The sequence below is a fragment of the Cucumis sativus genome, chromosome 7 (assembly GCF_000004075.3).
Source record: "Cucumis sativus cultivar 9930 chromosome 7, Cucumber_9930_V3, whole genome shotgun sequence".
Lineage (NCBI taxonomy): Eukaryota > Viridiplantae > Streptophyta > Magnoliopsida > Cucurbitales > Cucurbitaceae > Cucumis > Cucumis sativus.
In genome coordinates this window covers 20,474,546-20,493,753 of record NC_026661.2, presented here as the reverse complement: position 1 = coordinate 20,493,753, position 19,208 = coordinate 20,474,546, and the positions used below count along the sequence as shown (strand labels likewise).

At 32.9% G+C, this 19,208-nt stretch overlaps 5 protein-coding genes across 5 annotated transcripts; all 5 read left to right on the top strand.

Moving 5' to 3' along the window:
- The first annotated feature begins 1,963 nt into the window (after nucleotides 1-1,963).
- LOC101207071 (methyl-CpG-binding domain-containing protein 11) lies at nucleotides 1,964-5,609 on the top strand. Its single transcript, XM_004135801.3, has 2 exons — nucleotides 1,964-2,245; nucleotides 4,210-5,609. The coding sequence occupies exons 1-2, from the start codon at nucleotides 2,144-2,146 to the stop codon at nucleotides 5,197-5,199; spliced, it is 1,092 nt and encodes a 363-aa protein (XP_004135849.1). The 5' UTR covers nucleotides 1,964-2,143; the 3' UTR covers nucleotides 5,200-5,609.
- A 2,141-nt stretch (nucleotides 5,610-7,750) lies between these two features.
- On the top strand, nucleotides 7,751-9,881 carry LOC101207314 (early nodulin-like protein 2). The gene is made up of 4 exons (XM_004135802.3): nucleotides 7,751-8,143; nucleotides 8,275-8,658; nucleotides 8,747-9,124; nucleotides 9,363-9,881. The coding sequence occupies exons 1-4, from the start codon at nucleotides 7,966-7,968 to the stop codon at nucleotides 9,734-9,736; spliced, it is 1,314 nt and encodes a 437-aa protein (XP_004135850.1). The 5' UTR covers nucleotides 7,751-7,965; the 3' UTR covers nucleotides 9,737-9,881.
- A 1,372-nt stretch (nucleotides 9,882-11,253) lies between these two features.
- Nucleotides 11,254-12,481, top strand: LOC101223161 (cucumber peeling cupredoxin-like). The gene is made up of 2 exons (XM_031888559.1): nucleotides 11,254-11,647; nucleotides 11,768-12,481. Exons 1-2 carry the CDS (start codon nucleotides 11,473-11,475, stop codon nucleotides 12,265-12,267), a joined length of 675 nt encoding a protein of 224 aa, XP_031744419.1. The 5' UTR covers nucleotides 11,254-11,472; the 3' UTR covers nucleotides 12,268-12,481.
- A 1,498-nt stretch (nucleotides 12,482-13,979) lies between these two features.
- Nucleotides 13,980-15,076, top strand: LOC116405214 (cucumber peeling cupredoxin-like). Its single transcript, XM_031889136.1, has 2 exons — nucleotides 13,980-14,207; nucleotides 14,591-15,076. Exons 1-2 carry the CDS (start codon nucleotides 14,033-14,035, stop codon nucleotides 14,992-14,994), a joined length of 579 nt encoding a protein of 192 aa, XP_031744996.1. The 5' UTR covers nucleotides 13,980-14,032; the 3' UTR covers nucleotides 14,995-15,076.
- Nucleotides 15,077-15,277: 201 nt separating this feature from the next.
- On the top strand, nucleotides 15,278-17,254 carry LOC105436196 (cucumber peeling cupredoxin-like). Its single transcript, XM_011661222.2, has 2 exons — nucleotides 15,278-15,574; nucleotides 16,686-17,254. Exons 1-2 carry the CDS (start codon nucleotides 15,394-15,396, stop codon nucleotides 17,120-17,122), a joined length of 618 nt encoding a protein of 205 aa, XP_011659524.1. The 5' UTR covers nucleotides 15,278-15,393; the 3' UTR covers nucleotides 17,123-17,254.
- Nucleotides 17,255-19,208: the final 1,954 nt, after the last annotated feature.

Below are 19,208 nucleotides of genomic sequence, written 5' to 3'. Positions count from 1 at the left end.
ACAACAATTTTGAATTAAGAAGTTTGATTCATCGTCTCTATATTACTTTTGTTTTGTTTTTTATAAACTCTTTTGATGTAAAGCTTTAATGATGTAAGCTTTATAAGGCTCAAATTGCAAACATTGCAATTCCATTTTATATGGTTCAAAGAAATTTAGTTGTAGATTGTTATGTATTATATTAGTTACCATATTCTTCTCTTTTTTTAATGCAACAATTAACGGTTAACTATTAGATAATTCAAAATTTCTATTTGTAAGATGAAAGATAATATTAATTATCATTCATCTAAATAAAGTTAATGTTTTAGAATTTACTTATTTTTTTTTTGAAAGTATGATGAAAGTAGTAATAAAGAAGTTGTGAAAAACCAACCCACATTATAAAAGTAAAAATTAAATGGTCAAAAGAAGCATAGTTTGACAATTAATTAACAAACATATATAATATTCAAAATTTCAAAATATCTTCTAATTTTTAAAAAAGTGGAAGGATATATCATCTAATCTAAGACTTAAGACTTAAACTATCCATTATGAGATGAAAGATTCGATTTTTCAACTTCAAACGTAATAGTAAAAGAATCATGATAAAATTTCTTTTTTATTTATCTACGAATTTCACACAAACACTAAATTTTTAAAGACGACCCATTAAAGATGCCACATTAAAAAGAATAATAGTTTACATTTTAATACGCAAATGATTCTAAGATTTTCTTTTTAAATTTTACTCATACCACTTTCCAATCATATATTAAGTAGAACTTAGATGAGATGTTATTTTAGATTTTGATGCCATAAAATTCTCAAATGTTTATTGTAACAAGCAAATGTAATTGAAATTGGAATTAAAAAGAAAAAAAAAGAAGAAGAGATTATTCTATTTTTGTCCTTTACATTTTAGAATATCAAATTTAGTCTCTACCTTTTGAAAAGATAAAAAGAACAAAGTCTCTTCTTTTTTACTTATAACATAAGCAACATAACCTCGGTGTCGTAAGTTAATCAAGAATCCATTTGGATTGAATTAAAATAAATGTTTTTCATTAATATGTTTTCTTTTAAACATTTTTCTGAAAATGAGTTTACAATTTGAAAACTTAATGTTTGGTTAGACTTTTCTTTATAAGTATTTATATGTGAATTTTATTTTTAAAGATTTCTCCCAAGTAGATTATTTTATAAATTAAATTTTTATAAATGCATTATTTTAATTTGTCAAACACTACCATTTTTTTCAAAAAAAAGTTTTTTGACAAAATTAATCACTTTATAATTTAAACCAAATCAGACACGAACAAAAATAACATAACAATGATCAAAATGATAATTTTTAAAAGGAAAATGGTAAAAAAAATAGCAATTTTGATAAAATATTTACAAATATATATCAAAATTTCAAATTCTATCAATAATAAACATTGATATACTTCTAACAGTGATATTGATAGACAATGATAGAATGTTATAAGTTTTTATTATCGATAGAATTCAAAATTTTATTATAGTTTATAAATATTTTAAAATATAAGGCAATGTTTAGTAACCATTTTTTAAAACAATAATTTATATATGGCTTGATAGTCGGTCATAAATCAAAGGTTTATTATCGATAGAATACAATTCTCCTTTAAAAAAATAATATTATTTTAGAAACCACTCGAACAAAGGTGGAAACAAACTTAGTAATAAAAGGAGTATTTGTTAAATTTATTTTTCTAAAGGGAATGTTTTTAAATTTTTAAGAAATTAAAATATAGTAACTAATACTTTTTATTTAAAAGAAACTAAGAAAGAAAACAAAAAATAATGAGAATTTCCCAAAATAGATTGTATAGACATATTGGGAAGATAGAATGAGAGCATATTTAGGGACCGGTAGGGATCACTCGTTGGTGGAGCTCAGCCCCATGAATGACTAAAACTTCCTCAACTTTCTATACCTCTTTCATTTATCTAAATGCGTCTTAATCCAAACTACAAGAATAAAAACTGAAATCTCTCTCTCTCTCTCTCTCTCTCTCTCTAGATATAAAGAGAGTCAATAGAAGCATTTTGACTCTCCAAGGCAAAGCATATTGGAACACGAACGGTTTCTTCGACCACTCTACTACTCTCTCTTCACAAACTGAAAAAAAACATGGAAAACGAAGTGGCTCTGCAAAACAAGGAAAACCCACTTGAAGGATCTAAAGATGAAGTTTCTTTTCAGCTTCCAGCTCCACCTTCTTGGAAGAAACTGGTTTCCTCACTTTCTATTCTATTCTTTTTTTTTTTTTAAAAAAAAGCTTTCTGATTCTTGTCACTTGTTTCCCTTTTGTTTTTGTTTTTTTTTTTTGCTTGATTCTGTTTCTGGGTGTCTCTGATTTTTGCTTGATTCTATGTTTTTCCCCATTGTATCACCTTTTTTTCTGGTTAATTTTACTCTGGGGTGTGGTTGTTGCTGAGTTTTAGTTCTAGGGTTTGTTAATGTAATCCCCCTTTGCCTTTGAAGGGTTTTCTTTTTTTTAATTAAGGCTTTTATTATTTAGGAAGTATTTAGCTGAGAAATTCTTGTGGTGATAGTTTATGCCTTTCTGATACTTTTTATGGTTTGAGGAACTACTCTGCTATTTTGATAGCTTGACAAGTTTTAGAGCAATTTAGATGATAAGAAAGCTTTCTCACTATAAAATTAGTGACTTCCCTGTACATCAGTTTATAGGGTATAATCCTTTAAAGACAGAAACCTAATGCCCAAAACAATTACATCCCCGTTTGGTATTTATTTCGTTTTTTATTTTTGGTTTTTGATAAATTGATTTTATTCTCTCAAAATTTTAATATGGTTTGCATCTCTATTTAGTACAATAATTTCTGGCAAATTTAGAAAACAAAACAAGTTTTTAAAAACTACTTTTTCTTTTTTAGTTTTTAACATTTTTAAAAACATTAGTAAAGTGAAAGTGAGAGGAGTGTTTATGTGCTTAATATTCGAAAATGAAAAACTAAAAAACGAACATGGTTTAAATTTTCAGTTTTCTTTTCAGAAATCTTGTTTTTAAAGAAACATCTGAATTGTCACCCAAATTCAAAAAACAAAGACAATCGTTGTTATTTTTTATTTTTATTTTTTGGATTTTTCAAAATTTGTCTTGGATTTTACAAGTATCCTTTGAAGGTAGATGTCAAAACAAAACATTTTATAGGAGGAAGTACGATAAGCTAAATTTCTACAACCAAAAACAAAAACTAACTTAATGGATTGACAAATGTGTAATAACAATCTAATAATAAACTCAGAAACTCCAGTATTAGCCTAGAAACTAAGGAGCTATTTTAACAGATGAGAAGGGAAATTAAGTATTTGGGTGTTTTTCTCCTTTGACCTAAAAACTATGTTCCTTTGGCTGAGAATAAGGGTTGTTTCTTTCACCAGCTGGTATTTGCCAAAAACATCCCTCCCTGTCTCTTTTAATCTATTATTCTATATCTAAAGTAACTTACTGTTTAAAGAACTTGACGAGGGTCATGTTTTTTGAGTCTGAATGATTTTCTAGTTTCCCAATGAAATGCATTTTGTTTAGAAATGGCCATTAAATGGAGCATGTGTATGTAACCTCACATTAAGAGATTGGCAGAGCTAGTTAGGACCAGGAGAAGGAGGCAAATTGTGTACAAAATTCTGTAACCTTGAGTTTGTAACTAACTACTTTGGTATAATACTCCCAAGATGCATTGGAGTGTTTTCTGTCCGTATCTTTGGTTCTCTGTCTATCCTTTGCGTCCTAGGGGAGGAGTGATGACAATCATGTTTCAAGCCGTGATTTCAGGTACAAGGTTCTGGTGTACATCGAGAAAGAAGTCTGATTATGAAATAAAGAATGAAGATGAGGAATTGATAGTTTCAAACTTAAGCTTTAGCCAGTAGATGAATCATAGCATGAGGTCCATATTCTAAAATGATTTTTTGTTTTCTTTCATAGTTTTTCATAGCACTTATTATGCGGTTATATCCCAGATACTGTTTTGAACTAATAATCTTTGAATGATATACAAAAACCAACCATGCCCTGTCTTTTAAAACCTTTCTTACAATACGTTTGTTTCTCCAGTATTTTCAATATAAAAGGATTAGATGTGTCTTTTTTTTCCACCTTCTTTACGCTTTTATTCTTTGGCTTTTAAGATGATAATTGTGACATATCATGTTTTATTCTATTCCAGTTTTCACCAAAGAAGGGAGGTGCACCAAGGAAGAATGATATCGTATTTATAGCACCTACTGGTGAGGAGATCAGTAACAGAAAACAGCTCGAGCAGTACTTAAAATCGCACCCTGGAGATGTTGCAGTATCGGATTTTGATTGGAGTACAGGTGAGACACCCAGGAGATCTACTAGGATTAGTGAGAAGGCCAAGGCAACTCCCCCACAGGAAGAGCCCCCAAAGAAACGAGCAAGAAAATCTCCAGGTTCAAAAAAGAAGGAACAGAATGAAACAGAGAAATCCGAGGGTGAAAAGGAAAGTGAAATTAAAGATGCTGAAATGTCTGAGAAGGACAATACTGAAATTGAAAAAGATAATGAGAACTCCAAGGATGAAGAACCTAACAAAGAAGATGAAACAACACAAAAAGAACTTGAAACTGCCAAGGGTGAAGAGCCTAAAAATGAAGATGAGAAAGAAGAAAAAGAAACTGAAACTTCCAAGGATGAAGAGCCTAAAAAAGTAGATGAAACAAAAGACAGAGAAATTGAAACTACCAAGGATGAAGAGGCCAATAAGGAAGATGTAGAATCAAAAGAAACTGAACAGAAAGATGCCACCGAAACCAAGAACGGCCAGTTAGATACCGAGGATGGCAAAAAAGGAGAAGATCAAAGTCGTGAGAATGTTCCAAATCAAGAGGTTGTCACAGCTGGTGAAAAAGTGACTTTGGAGGTTGGTCAAGACAAAGAAGAAAATGGGCCAGAAACTGAAGCAGAGAAACCTATTGATTCGTGCTGTATGAAACAGGAAAAGCCAACTCTTGGTACTAGTAAGGAAAATGGGGTTGCTGAACAAGGGAATTGCAGTGGAACCGAAAGACCACCAGCATCTGAGGGAACAATCACGGAAAATGAAGACACACAAAAGCACGATGGAAAACATCACATGCAGGGTGAGAACAGAGGGAACAAAAACTTGAGCGAGGTGACTGCAATCAGTAAGTAAAATAAGTTATATTTCTCCAATACCCCCTCCCCCACTTCCCCGGTCGTCATCACAACTTGCACAGCCAAATGGACTTGCCACCACCCTTTTGTAAGTTGGCTGGTTCTCCTTTTGTAACTTTGAAATTGCTGCAATGACTGTAATTTTAATGTTGTTAAGGCTAGACTTGGTTGGAAAAAAAAAGTTAACTATTCTGATGGTAGATGAGATGTAGTTTTCCTTTTTTTTTTTTTTTTGTTTTCTTTTTGGCTGGTAGAACCCAAGCCAACTGACTGTTGTTGTTAGTGAAACTTGATCACCTGTAGTTCTTGTATTTCCTTTATGTCATAAGTAGGTTAAATTTACCATCTCTGACGTCAGGCATTTGTATCACTGGATTATAATAAATGAAGTAGAAGAAGTTTCCATTACTCTGCCTCGCTTGATTTCTCAATGTTTGAAGTTTTGTAGCCTTGCCCTTTATGCCAAACATTTACTTGGACAAGATGGGGATAGCTGCTGCTGACTTGGTATTACAAGTTAGTGGATTCCTTGAATGGACCCCTAGCATGGTGGCTGCTTGGTTGATTTTTCTTTCAGGACCACAGTCAGCTGTATATTATAGGATTGTAATATGAACTCATTTCAAGTATTATGATCTATACGTCGATGATGCTTCAGGTTCGGTTTTATACAAGATTAAGAACAATATCTTTATCAATATATGAAATTGTTGAAGCTTGTTGGCGTATAGCTACTGATGGAAATTATGTTTCTGGTCCTCCTTCGGGATAAAAGGGAATATCTGTTGACATGCTTTACCCTGTTGTGACTTGTGGGGTATTTGGAGGTTGTTAGATTTTATTTTTCCTTTGTCCTTTTCTTTTTGTTTGAGTTTGAACTCCTTGTATGTTCCTTTATTTTGCTTTACAATGGCAGGTCAAAAAGACCTTGAGTTTTTTTTAGCTGGATTCTATTAGAAATCATGTTTGGATTTAAAGCCATGTTTGCATAGGTGTAACGAAATTTGGTCGAATCATAATGTATCCAAATCATGTGTCAATCGTGATGGGTCTCACAAAAGAGAATTAGGTTTTCATCTATGTTTTCCACACTAGTAATGAATTGAAACATGTATGATTGTTAAATGCACTCTAGCTATGATTAAAAACCAGTTTTATTGTTTTCTATATGTTCATTTGCCTTCTTCATATTTAGATCACTATTACTATCAATATCATTTGTTATCTGTGATATTTACCTCATACAGACAATAAAAGATGGTACTACCTGATTCAAAACGACAAAAAAATGTATATCAATATAATCCATATCTAGATTAATATTAGTATCATAGGCATCTATTATTGATTTTATCCTATTAATATAGATATATGACCATTTATACATAGATCGATATCAAATTTAAATTTAACAAAAATCATACAGGTGTTAACTTAACATGACCGACATTTGTTACCGTTGGAAAATGTTAGTTCACCAACAATTGTATTTAATCGAGCTATACTTTTTATATCACAATGAATTGCAAATGTCAAATCAAGCATAGTTCAATTGATATATGAATGCGTTAGTAACCAAGAAGTTTGTGGTTCAAATCTCTCTGCCACTAATTATCCTAAAAAATCTAAAAAAATTTAAATAAGTAAAAATAACCTAAGTTCAAAGTGAACAATTTTATGCTATTAAGACCAAGAAAACGGTGGATTGGTTGAAAAACAATTTATAAAATATTATATTATATATTTAACGTGTACGGTATCTAAAAACATCAAGTCTAGAGTTGTTAAGTGAAAGTTTGTTTGATGAGGTTTGAAACTTGTAGTCATCTAAAACAGCCAAAATTTCAAGGATTTGAACATGGGAAGTCTAAGAACAACATAGTTCCAAAGAAAGAAAAAATGGGGAAAGTTGTAGAAGAAAATCAAAACTTTTAAGTGGGAAAATAGGGAAGTCTACATGAGAAATTTCTTGGAAGCTAAGGTGAAGAAACTTGATGATGAACCCATAAAACTATTCAATAAAGTTGGTTCATTTTATTACTACGTTTCATGAAAACATTAGTCATTGCTGTCCTTTTCTTTCTTAATTGACAATAAGATGTGTTATGATAAATGTGCTTTCTCATCAACAATTTAGTTATTATAGATGTGAACAAAAATGAGAAAAACAAGATACGTAACTTCATACTATTAAAATAAACCACATCTTGACGTGTCTCTTAGGGCTTAAAAACACTTTCCACATTCCAATAATCCACTCTTAATTGTAGTGTATTTTAGAGCTAAAAAAAGAAAAGAACCTACCCTTTGAAAGAGTAAATGAAAGCAGATGTTAAAAGTAATTGAAAAGGTCATACTTTAACTCTCTCCACAAACAAGTCTTCCATGTGACTTCATTGTCAAATAAAATTAATATAGACAAGACTAAATCCACATCTTAAATCCTAATTTCTATGCTTTAAAAATCTTTCTACTTTTCTTTTTTGTTTTTTTCCTTTCTTTCATTTGGCAGCCATCAAACGTTGATCATTCTAAACCTCTCTCACCTTTTCTTTTTCTTCAAAGTAAATATCCGAAGTTTGACCGGCGTTGCCACATTGGCGGCCGTAGCTTCTCGTTGTCTTCCTGACCACACCGTACACTGATATGAAATCATCCCTTATCTTCTTCTCTTTTACTTTTCAATTCATTTCATTATAAATACAAACACAATTTCTTCTCAACATTTCATCACTCATTTCCGCTTACACATAAACAAGAAAACATGGCCGCTAGATTCGCTTTTGTTCTACCTTTTGCACTCTTTTTATTTCTTCAATACTCCGCCGCTCAGACTGTTTATACCGTCGGTGACTCCGTTGGCTGGACAGTACCTGCAAACGGCGAGGTTTTCTATAAAACCTGGGCTGCCGATAAAATTTTCTATGTCGGTGATTCTCTCGGTGAGTAATTAAATCCATTTTTGAATGCTCTGTTTCTACGAACTCTTCCAAACTCCTCCGTTTTTTTTTTTTTTTTTTTTTTGGAAGAACTAATCAAATTAGTGATTTTGTTGTTGTTGTTGTTGTTGTAGTTTTCAATTTCACGACGGATAAGGATGAAGTGGCGAGAGTTACGAAAATGGGGTTTGATATGTGCAGTGACGACAATGAAATTGGAGACTCCATTGAAACAGGGCCGGCAACCATTTCTTTATTAACTCCGGGCGAGTACTTTTTCATCAGCTCTGAGGATAGGCACTGCCAACAAGGTCAAAAATTAGCCATTAATGTCACTGCCGCCCCTGGACCTCGGTCGCCGCCCTCTTCCAACGTTCCTCCACAAACCCCAGCCCCAAAACGAGCTCCGGTGACCCATGTTGTCGGTGACACCGCTGGGTGGGGGATTCCTAAGGGCGGCGCCGTGTTCTACTCCAACTGGGCTGCCGGAAAAAGCTTCCTTGCTGGCGATAGTCTAGGTAAGAATAATGAATTCACACTTGTAAAACATTAAATTGAGAATTGAGAATTGAGAATTGAGAATTGATAGTGATTTTGTTTCTGCAGTGTTCAATTTCGCAACCCCCGACGATGATGTAGTCAGAGTATCGAAACAATCGTTCGATTTATGTAACGATGACGGTGAGATCGGTGAGGATATCGACCACGGGCCAGCAACCATCCCGCTGTTAACTCCCGGCGAGTATTACTTCATAAGCAATGAGGATGGGCACTGCCAGCAAGGTCAGAAGTTAGCGATCAATGTCACAGCCGCCCCCGGAACAATGGCTCCACCTTCTTCAAATCCTCCACCATCTACCCCACGCCCTGCCCCCGTGACCCATATCGTCGGAGACTCCGTAGGCTGGACCACTCCACCAGGCGGCGCCGCTTTCTACGTCAACTGGACTACCGGCAAGACATTCGCCGTCGGTGATTCTATTGGTGAGTGATTCTCTGTTCTTACTTAATTCATAATAAAATATAAAATTCAAGATATATTATATTTGTGTTAAGAGTGACATTACATTTTGGTAATATCTTGAAAACAACAGATGATTCAACATACAATAGAAAATGTATTATTTGATTGTAAGCGTAGGTTGTAGTACGTAATATTATATTTTAGTGTTAAAATTAAAGTTGGAGACGACTAGACTAAGGTTGTGTTTAATTATTTCAGTGTTCAACTTCACAACCGAAGTACACGACGTTGAGAGAGTACCGAAAGCATCCTTCGACATCTGTAGCGATGACAACGAGATCGGAGAGACCATTGAATCTGGGCCTGCAACAGTTGTTCTAACTACTCCCGGCGAACATTACTACATTAGTACTGAGAATCAAGATTGTCAACTGGGCCAAAAATTAGCCATCAATGTAGTGGCGACCAGATCCACTGGTCCTGTTACATCCGTTTCAACCCCTCCAACCTCCGGACCAACCGCTGGCGGTTCACCCTTTGGTACCGGTGCCGGACAACCCAAGTCCTCTGCTAACACCATCGCCGCCGCTGTCTCCGCCACAGTCTTTGGCCTTGCTCTTAGCTTCTTCTAATTAATACGTTTTGTTAGATAAATCATGTTTTCCTTTTCCTTTTTGTTGTTATAATTATTTGTGTTCTTCATGTTCTACTTTGTCATTTCATTATTTTTATACATTACTTATATAAATAAATTCACATTGTTTTTAATTTCCTCCATTTTGATATTATCTTTCTTCCTTTCCTTTTCCAAATTTATATTATTGGAGTTGTGAGTTTAGGTGAGCCACACAATTTTTCTTCATTAAAAGTTTGGTCTAAAAGAAAGAAGAATAAAAGATCTATTTGCCGCGTACATTATTGTAAGGATAATCTTTAACTTTATCTTCATTATTATTTTTCTATTCAATTTATGTATTTATGTGATGTGTCTATCAATGTCTATATATATATATATTTGTTTGAGATAACATCAAATTTAATAAAATCATTCAATCATTCATGTTGACCATATTGTACTCACAACTTAAATCTCATATCTTATAAATAAAAATGTAAAACTAAAATCTACAATGGTTAAATTACAAAATGATCTATGTCCCATGGATGCCTCCAAAAACTGGCTAACACTTTGTATGATTGAGCAAAATTCTAAAAAATAAAGACAGATTAAATTATTATATCTTTTTCCTATCATTATTTTCATCTCAAATTGTATTTTAAACTTTTGAGTCAACCGATATTTTATATACGTACTAGCATTGTACTACCGTAAACATATATACTAAAGTCATATAAAGTTGTTTCTGTCGGAGTTGAATCCAATGTAGATTGCATTCAATGGAGGAGAGAATTAGTCAATAAATGGGGAATTAGATAACTTTAACCGCGATTGTCTAATTTAAATTAAATAACCCATTTTCTTTTCATTACTAATTTCTCACTTATACTCATAGTTTTCTTAATAATTATAGATTTTAAAAGTAAACAGACAATGAAGATTTGGAAATCACAGAAACCAAAACTATGTGCGATGGCACACAAAATTTAAAGTATGATAAAATTGGATTGGATATATATATTGTTTATTTCTTTTTAATTGTTCTAGGATTTTCAATTTCTTTTAATTAGATTTTTCATTTCAGTTTGGATAATTGTTGGATTTTTTTTACATTTCTTTGATTTCAATAGCTTGAAGTTCATACAACAATTGGATTGACAAGATGAATGACAAAATTTAAACTTATTTATTCACTCGTAATTTGGATTCCATTTTCATTAAACAAATGCAAGTTAGTACAAAGAGCAAGAAAGGGAAACGAATACGAAACTAAAGGAAACAATGGGTGGTTGTTGGGTTTGGAAGAACGCCCTACGCAGTGCTGGGGCTGATATGAAGAACTAAACACTTCATCTTACATAAACACATCTACTATTTTTAGATATTGTTATCTTTAGAGACATCTATTATTCACGAAAATCCAATAAACTTTAAACCAAAGACTCTCAAATTTTAATTTGAGTGGCCCTCCATAATTGGTTCGTTTAGTCTGATCTCTTCCAAAGCTTATCATTTGGAACTAATTATTTCTACTTATAGAGTTTATACAAACTTTGACCATTAGATCGGCTTTTTTTGCGGCCCTTCTAATGGCCACCCAAGTTTCTGTTCTTCAATACCCAAAACTTTAATTACCTTAACTCTCTATAAATTTACATTCCACAGTTTTCATTTCTCAAACACAACGACATCTGCCCCATTTTGTGAAAAAGGAGAAAAATAAAATTTAGACAACAAAAAAAAGTAATAATGGCTGGAGGAATTGGTTTTGTTTTGAGTTTCATTGCTCTTGTTTTTGTTCACCATGCTGCCGCCCAGAAGGTGCACGTCGTCGGTGACGCTACCGGTTGGACGATCCCACCAGATACTACTTTCTACTCAGGATGGGCTGAAAAAAACACTTTTGCTGTTGGCGATTCTCTCTGTAAGGATTTTGAAAATTAACTTAATGGTGATATGCACCTAAACACATTATTATAAAAACTAACTGGGTGTGCTACAAGCATTCTCTAAGTTCTAAACTTTTACGTTTTGTTTTCTATAGCATTTAAATTCCCGACTGGATCACATGATGTACTTAAAGTATCGAAAGAATCCTTCGAAGCATGCAGCACCGATAAAGGTATCGGCAGTCCCCTCACGACCGGCCCTGCAACCGTGAAACTCGACACCGCTGGCGAGCATTACTTCATTTGTTCCGTTGGTAAACACTGTTTAGGAGGTCAAAAGTTATCCGTCACCGTGGGCGGCTCCGCCACTCCTGGTGATGCAGCTTCTCCTCCTTCAAACTCTACTGAGGAGCCATCGAAAACTCTAGCTCCTGCAGATTCTCCGTCCTCGTCAGTGCCTGAGGGCGATGAGTCTCCTGCAAATTCTCCGTCCTCGTCAGCGCCTAACAGCAGTGAATCTTCTGCAGATTCACCGTCCTCATCAGTACCCAAAGACGCTGAATCTGCTAAAGCTCCAGCACCTTCTTCCTCTACTGCAGTGATGGCCACTATTTATGTCACTTTGTCCGCCATTGTTATGAACTTGTTGTTCTAAATGAGGATTTTACATGGCACCTTTGTTTTTCCTTTTTCATATTTATTTATAAATGAAGGTGGGGCTGTTGATAATTTCTTCTATTTAGTTTGTTTTCGAAAGTTTGTTGAGAATGACAGACTGTGATCAGATTCCTTCGGTTCTGTATTTTTTCCCAATCTTTCTTTCCTTTTCTTTTCTTTTTTCTTTTTAATACATTTCGAAAATTTTGGAAGGTTTTGTTCTCCCTCTCCCACTTTTAAGGTTGAATGAACTCATAATCCCTTTTCAACTAAACCCACAACTTTAAACTAATACATTGAGATTGATAGCCAAATATTTAATACTAATAGTTGTTAAGCTATTTGGAAAAATGTGATCAAAATGTAAAAGAAGAAAAATTAGTTGATGATCATATAGCAGTTAATGATGACAAACCAATTACAAGAATTTTCCAGAATGATGGTAATCGTTATTTAATATGACAAAAAATTTGGAGTTTGGAGATTAAATCCAACCTCTCCTTAAAACAATATCCAAAATTTAAGATGATGGGTGAGGGAAATTTCATATTCTACCATCTTCTAACAAATATTTCTTTACTAAGATTTTGTTTGACCCTCCTACTTACTACTTAATTTTCTTTAAGGTGAATTCGATTTGTGATATACATATTGAATTTAGCACACAATGTTTCTCAAAAATATTTACCAATTTTGTGTTCGTTTATTCAAAAGTTGGTAAACAATTTTCTTTTAATTATGTTTTCATATATTTTTAAAATAGCAAAATAAATTAAATTATTTACTTACCTATAGAATTTGTTGTAAATTATTTTCATATAGTTTCAATTTCTCTTTTTTTTCTTTATCTTAAAAGCAAAAAGTTATATCAAATAAATGAAATAGCAGCTCATGTTTACAATTTAACACTAACATATTTAATAAATGTAGGAAGTGTATCAAATCAAGTGTATATCAATAATGTATCAATATGAAGTACATTTTCAAATATTAAAATATCTATAAGTTGTAGCAAAATATAAGTGTTTATCGAGAATATTTTGTCAAATTTATTATTTTCACATTTTATGGATTGATCTCGTATTTTTTTCTCATTTTCAGTGAAGTAAATAAAAACATAGGAAATGAGCCTAATTTTTAGAAGTTATTTTTCTCCATGTATAAGAAAAATCCCTTGGATAAAGATAAAAACATTTATGTATTAAACTCAATTCATTTTCTTAAAACTAAAATATATACTATGTCATGTATTAAAAATTATATAAGGTTAGAAAATAATAATTATTGAAAAATTGAACATAAAACATGTTCATCAATAGATTAATTACAATTTACTGTCAACTGTTATTTACACTATAATTACAATTTACAAGCTTTATGATTTATCAATATAATTTGAAACATATTTGAAACAATTATTTAAATTAATTAATTCCATTTCTACAAAGATATAACTCTATTTTTACTTTTCAAAATTCTCCATCAAATAAAACCAAATCTCTCCTCCAAAGTTTATGAGTTGGAAGTGAAATTAAAACCAACTTAATTACCCTTGAAAAAAACAAAACCTCTCTTTTAACTTTGACCATTTAATCAGCTCTTTTTGCGGCCTTTCTAGTTTCTATGGCCACCAATTATTCTAATTTTACATTCCCCAACATTCTGTCATCACTATAAATTTACATCCCATTCTCATTTTACAAACACAACATCCCCAAATTATTGAAAAAGGAGAGAAGAAAAAGAAATTTAGACGACAAATAATGGCCGGACGAGTTGGTTTTGTTTTGGGTTTCATTGCTGTTGTTTTTGTTCACCATGCCGCTGCCCAGAAGGTGCACGTCGTAGGTGAAACCACGGGTTGGACGATTCCATCGACCGAGACTTTCTATTCTGAATGGGCTGATAAAAACACTTTTGCTGTTGGCGATTCTCTTTGTAAGAATGTGGAAATTAATTAAGCTAAATTCATAGCAGACATGCATGATTTTGTAGCTAGCTAGGTACATCAATCTGTAGTACGTACGAACATATATACATGTCCTTAATTAAGTTATCTGCTTAATTCCTTGGATTATAAATTTGCTGAGGTTGAAATATCCATTACTTTATTACAGCAAAATCAAGTGGTAGAATATTGCCCACTTTGAACTGGAATATTAATTAATATGTTAAATCTTTATTTGTTACATCTCTTTCTCTCTTTCTCGTGTACATTTATTCTACGTTACAACAGAAACTATCATAATCCCATATTCTATGTAACTAATAGTGTGCTTTAAACACCTCCTAAGTTTTAAAGTTATGTTTATTTTTTACAGCATTTAAGTTCCTGACCGGAGCACATGATGTACTTCAAGTACCAAAAGAATCCTTCGAAGCATGCAACTCTGATAAAGCCATCGGCAGTGCCCTCACGACCGGCCCTGCGACTGTGAAACTGGACACTGCTGGCGTGCACTACTTCATTTGTACCGTTGGTAAACACTGTTTGGGAGGTCAAAAGTTAGCTGTCACCGTCTCATCCTCCTCTACCACCCCTGGTGGTGCAGTGTCACCTTCCCCAAGCACTTCTGAGGAGCCATCGACAACTGCAAATTCTCCGTCCTCGTCCGTACCTAAAAGCGGTGAAACTCCTGCAGCTCCAGCACCTTCCTCCTCCACTGCAGTGATGGCAACTATTTATGTCACTTTGTCCGCCATTGTTATGAACTTGTTGTTCTAAATGAGGAATGTATTGTACATGACACACTCTTTTCTCCTTTTTCATATATTTATTTATAAGTAAAGATGGGGCTGTTGATCGTTATATTTGTTCTATTTAGTTTGACACAAAATTTTAATATATCAGTAAGTGTGAACTTTGATTTATATATATATATTTATTGAGAGACGAAGACACGAAAGAATTGGAAATGTCAAGTCAAAAAGGGTAGGATACATCACAATCAGGTTATATAATATATCTTTTTTTGGTTAGAATTTTAACACAAAGTTGGATGTAGTCAAGAATTAATTCACAGATATTGGTGTCGGCTCAACCCTCCTTTCCCACCCATTAACCCTTATAAATGTATATACCATCTTTCTTTCAACAAAATTTGGTTTTTATTTATTAGAAAAAATGGGTGGAGGAATTATTGGTTTAGTTTTGGGTTTAATTGCGGTGGTTTTTGTTCACCAAGCCACCGCTCAGACGGTTCGTGTTGTCGGAGACTCCACCGGTTGGACGGTTCCGATGAACGGCGCTGCTTTCTATTCCGAGTGGGCTTCTAAATTCAACTTCGCTATTGGCGATTATCTAAGTATATATCAATCTTCTCTCCTTTAATTTCAATTTTTAGTCTTCGGAGTTATTGATCGCAATTTGAAAGAGGTCTAAGATACAGATTTATGTTTTTCTCAGAAAAAAAAAAAAAAAAGAAGAGAAAATTACACATTTATGTCATTAAAGTCATAATGTAGATGCTTTAACAATTTTCAAATCGAATGTTCAATCATGGGGTTGGCAAGAGGAGAGGGCGGGGCGAGGGAGTGCTCCCGTCCTGTCTCCGTGAGGGTTATTTACCCCCATCCTCGCCCACGCCCTCCCCATTTGAAGCGGGGACGGTGGAGGGGATTTCCATCGGGGAAACAGATCTCCTCAGGAACGAGATTTGAAACTCGAAGAACTATTAGAAAAAAAAAAAAAAAAAGAAAGAAGCAAGCAAGAAGAAGTAATTAAAGAGAAAAAACAAAGTGAAGAAGAAGAAGAAGTATTCCAAAAGAAAAGTAAGAAAAGGAAAGCAAGAAGAAGAAGGATTCGGCTGCTCGAGAAGTCGAACCTTGAAGTTGAAGATAACCTATTTTGGAGATGGTGTCAAAAAGCCAAATACTGGAATTTGGGCTTTCTTCTTGAACATGTGTACAAAATATGGGTAAATGCACCATGGGCCAAAAGTAATAATAAATGGGCTAAGCAACCCGTCTGTCCCGATCGTGGTCGTGGAGAAATGTCAGTGATCCGAATTTTAAATCCTAGTCCGAATCCTAGGTCTAGGGCGTTACATATCAAATGTCTATCGAAGGACTATTTATTTTTTATAAATTTGCTACTTTTACAATTTACAAAATGTAGTGACATTAACTCTATTATCATAAATTATTTAGCTATTTTTGCGAACATTCCTTATAAAAAAAATTCCTCCATTTGATCCTATCCACGGTCAAACTAGGGATTCCCTCGTTTAGTATAAATGAAGTTGGAAGAACTTACTAACATTGGTTGAACTTAGTTCTTTTAGCTATATATATTACTTGAGTTCAGTATATATGGTCCTTCATTGATTCAAATGGTGTTGTTAAACTCAAGAAAATAAAATCTAGTCCATTTGATTTGATTTTAGTTTTTAGTTTCTTAGTTATTTATTTTGGCAGCGTTTAACTTTGGGACGAACATGCACAGTGTGCAAAAAGTACCAAAAGAGGCGTTCGAGGTATGCGATGGACACAATACCACCCATTATGTCATCACTACAGGTCCTACAACATTGAAGCTCGACACTGCCGGCATGCATTACTTCATTTGTACCGTTGGCAATCACTGTTTTGAAGGTCAAAAGTTAGCTGTCAACGTCACAGTTACCGTAGTCCCTCCAACCGATAATGCAATGTCACCTTCTTCAAACGCTGCTCAGCCACCGCCTACAAGAACTCCTCCTGCTTCCCATGGCGATGCATGCTCTTCAACTCCTGCTAATTCATTGTCTTCCTCACCACCTATTTGTGATGGATCCTCATCCGCTTTAACGCCTTCCTCCTCTACCTTACTGATGGCAACCCTTTATGTTACTTTGTATGCCTTCGTGTTATGAACTCTTGTTTTATAGATAGTGTGGATTTGCATTGGACCTTGTTTTACTTGCTTCTTAGATTAATGATTGCATGTTTGGGAATTACTTTTGAAATTGCCATATAATGAATTCCTTGGCATCATTTTCGTTTTATTATTTTACTAAATGAGATAGATACTACGATCTACCGTAAACTTTACACGTATGCAAATGAGAAACTTATACGTATTTATAATAAGAAGACATCAATAACGAATGCGAATACATATGATTCTTCATTAAACATACCTTTAATCGTTGTATCTCTAACTATTCATGCAAATGCAATAATGTAAATTCATCTAAGATTAATTTAGTTCCAACAGGTTTCTTGAAATTTGGCCTACAAAAACTATAGGCATCATTCCAAAATTTTCCCTCTAAACTTTATGTGTCTCTACAAATTTCCCCTACTTTTCTTCCAACTCACTCCCACTTTCTTCCCACTATTTTTTTTTCTTTTTTGATTTTTTAAAGAATAATAAATAAAAATAAGGCTTTTTCAAAAATAGAAATATTGATAAAACATATACACTTCATGCAACAAAATCACTAAAATACAAAATTAATTACACTTACTTTTATATAAACCGTAAATATTTTATCAAATGTTTTATTTTTGACAATTTTCCTAAACTATGAACGTTTGTAAATATAAAAAAATAAAATAAAATATTTACAACATATAGCAATATTTTGAATTATGCCAATGTATCACGGGCAATCAACGTCATTAATAAAATCATATAAATGTCTATCAATATCTATTAGTGATAGAATATAAAATTTTGTTATATTTTGTAAATAGTTTGTTTAATTTGTTATTCTTTTTTATAATTTCATTTTTTTGTTGTTTGATGAACTCTATTATTACTATTCAATTAATTTTGGAAAAATAGTTTAAAAAACTAATTTAAAATATATTAAAAATACGGATGCTAATAATGAAAATTTTAGGTACTAAAATAAAATAGACTTAGATTAGTAGGAGGAACGAAATAATATTTTCACCTAAATTTATTTGTCTAAAAAAAAAGTGTCTCCCACATATCTATAATTTTTTAAAGATTTTTCTAAAAAATATAACAAACGGAAAAAATACTTAGACACTATATATAACAATTTTGAAAACGGAAAAAGCATCTACAACATAAAATACCAAAATTATTCGAGTTAACATGTGATAAATCTGTCACATGTGCGCAATATGATATACAATCTCCAACATACCATGTCCCACGATGAAAGAATTCTTCCAATAGTTATTGAATCTCGGATCTTAGTGGCACTAAGATGGCATGGGATGAAAAAACTTTTGCGTTTATTCGATCTCAAACATATACATTGTCTCGTGATACCTTAGGATGAAAGACTTCTATCTTTAGTTATTTGATCTCAAAGTTTATAAATTGCATCAAGATGATCAGTGATTAATAAATCGCAAAGAAAATATGAATTGAAAAATCATATATGAAAATTACAAAAAAAATGATTGTGTTGTATGTTTTTTTATTTTATTATACATACCGTAAATATTTTTTAGTTTCGTTACCGTTCAAATAAAATAACGAATGTCTAATGTTTGTGCTATAAAAAGAAGTTAACAATTCAATTTTCTCGGCTGGACTTGGAGAATTGTGAAAAGAAGAAAAATAAATACATTGAGGGGAGACTTGGAAAAAAAGAGTTAGAAAATTAAATCACAATGAATTAGTAGTCTCTCCCAAAGTCTCCATGAGGATTGAGGAACCTTCCACTTTTGGAGTCAACACCAACTTGTACGCATTTTAACCATTTTTCCATAATTCCCATTCCTTTCTTTCTTTCCAACTTTGGTCACCATCTTTCATTTAAAAAACTTGACATAAGGTGGATAGGATCGGGTCGGTTTTTCTTTAAAACTAGTTTTAATTATTTCATTTGAATTGGATTTCAGATGGACAAAACCTCACCTGACCTTTCAGGTTGATCAAGCAAATCGAGATAGAGTAAACTTTAACCTTTAACAAAGTTCGGTTTAGTTTTTTTCTACTTTTACAAAAAATAATTTGTCTATCTAAGTTACACT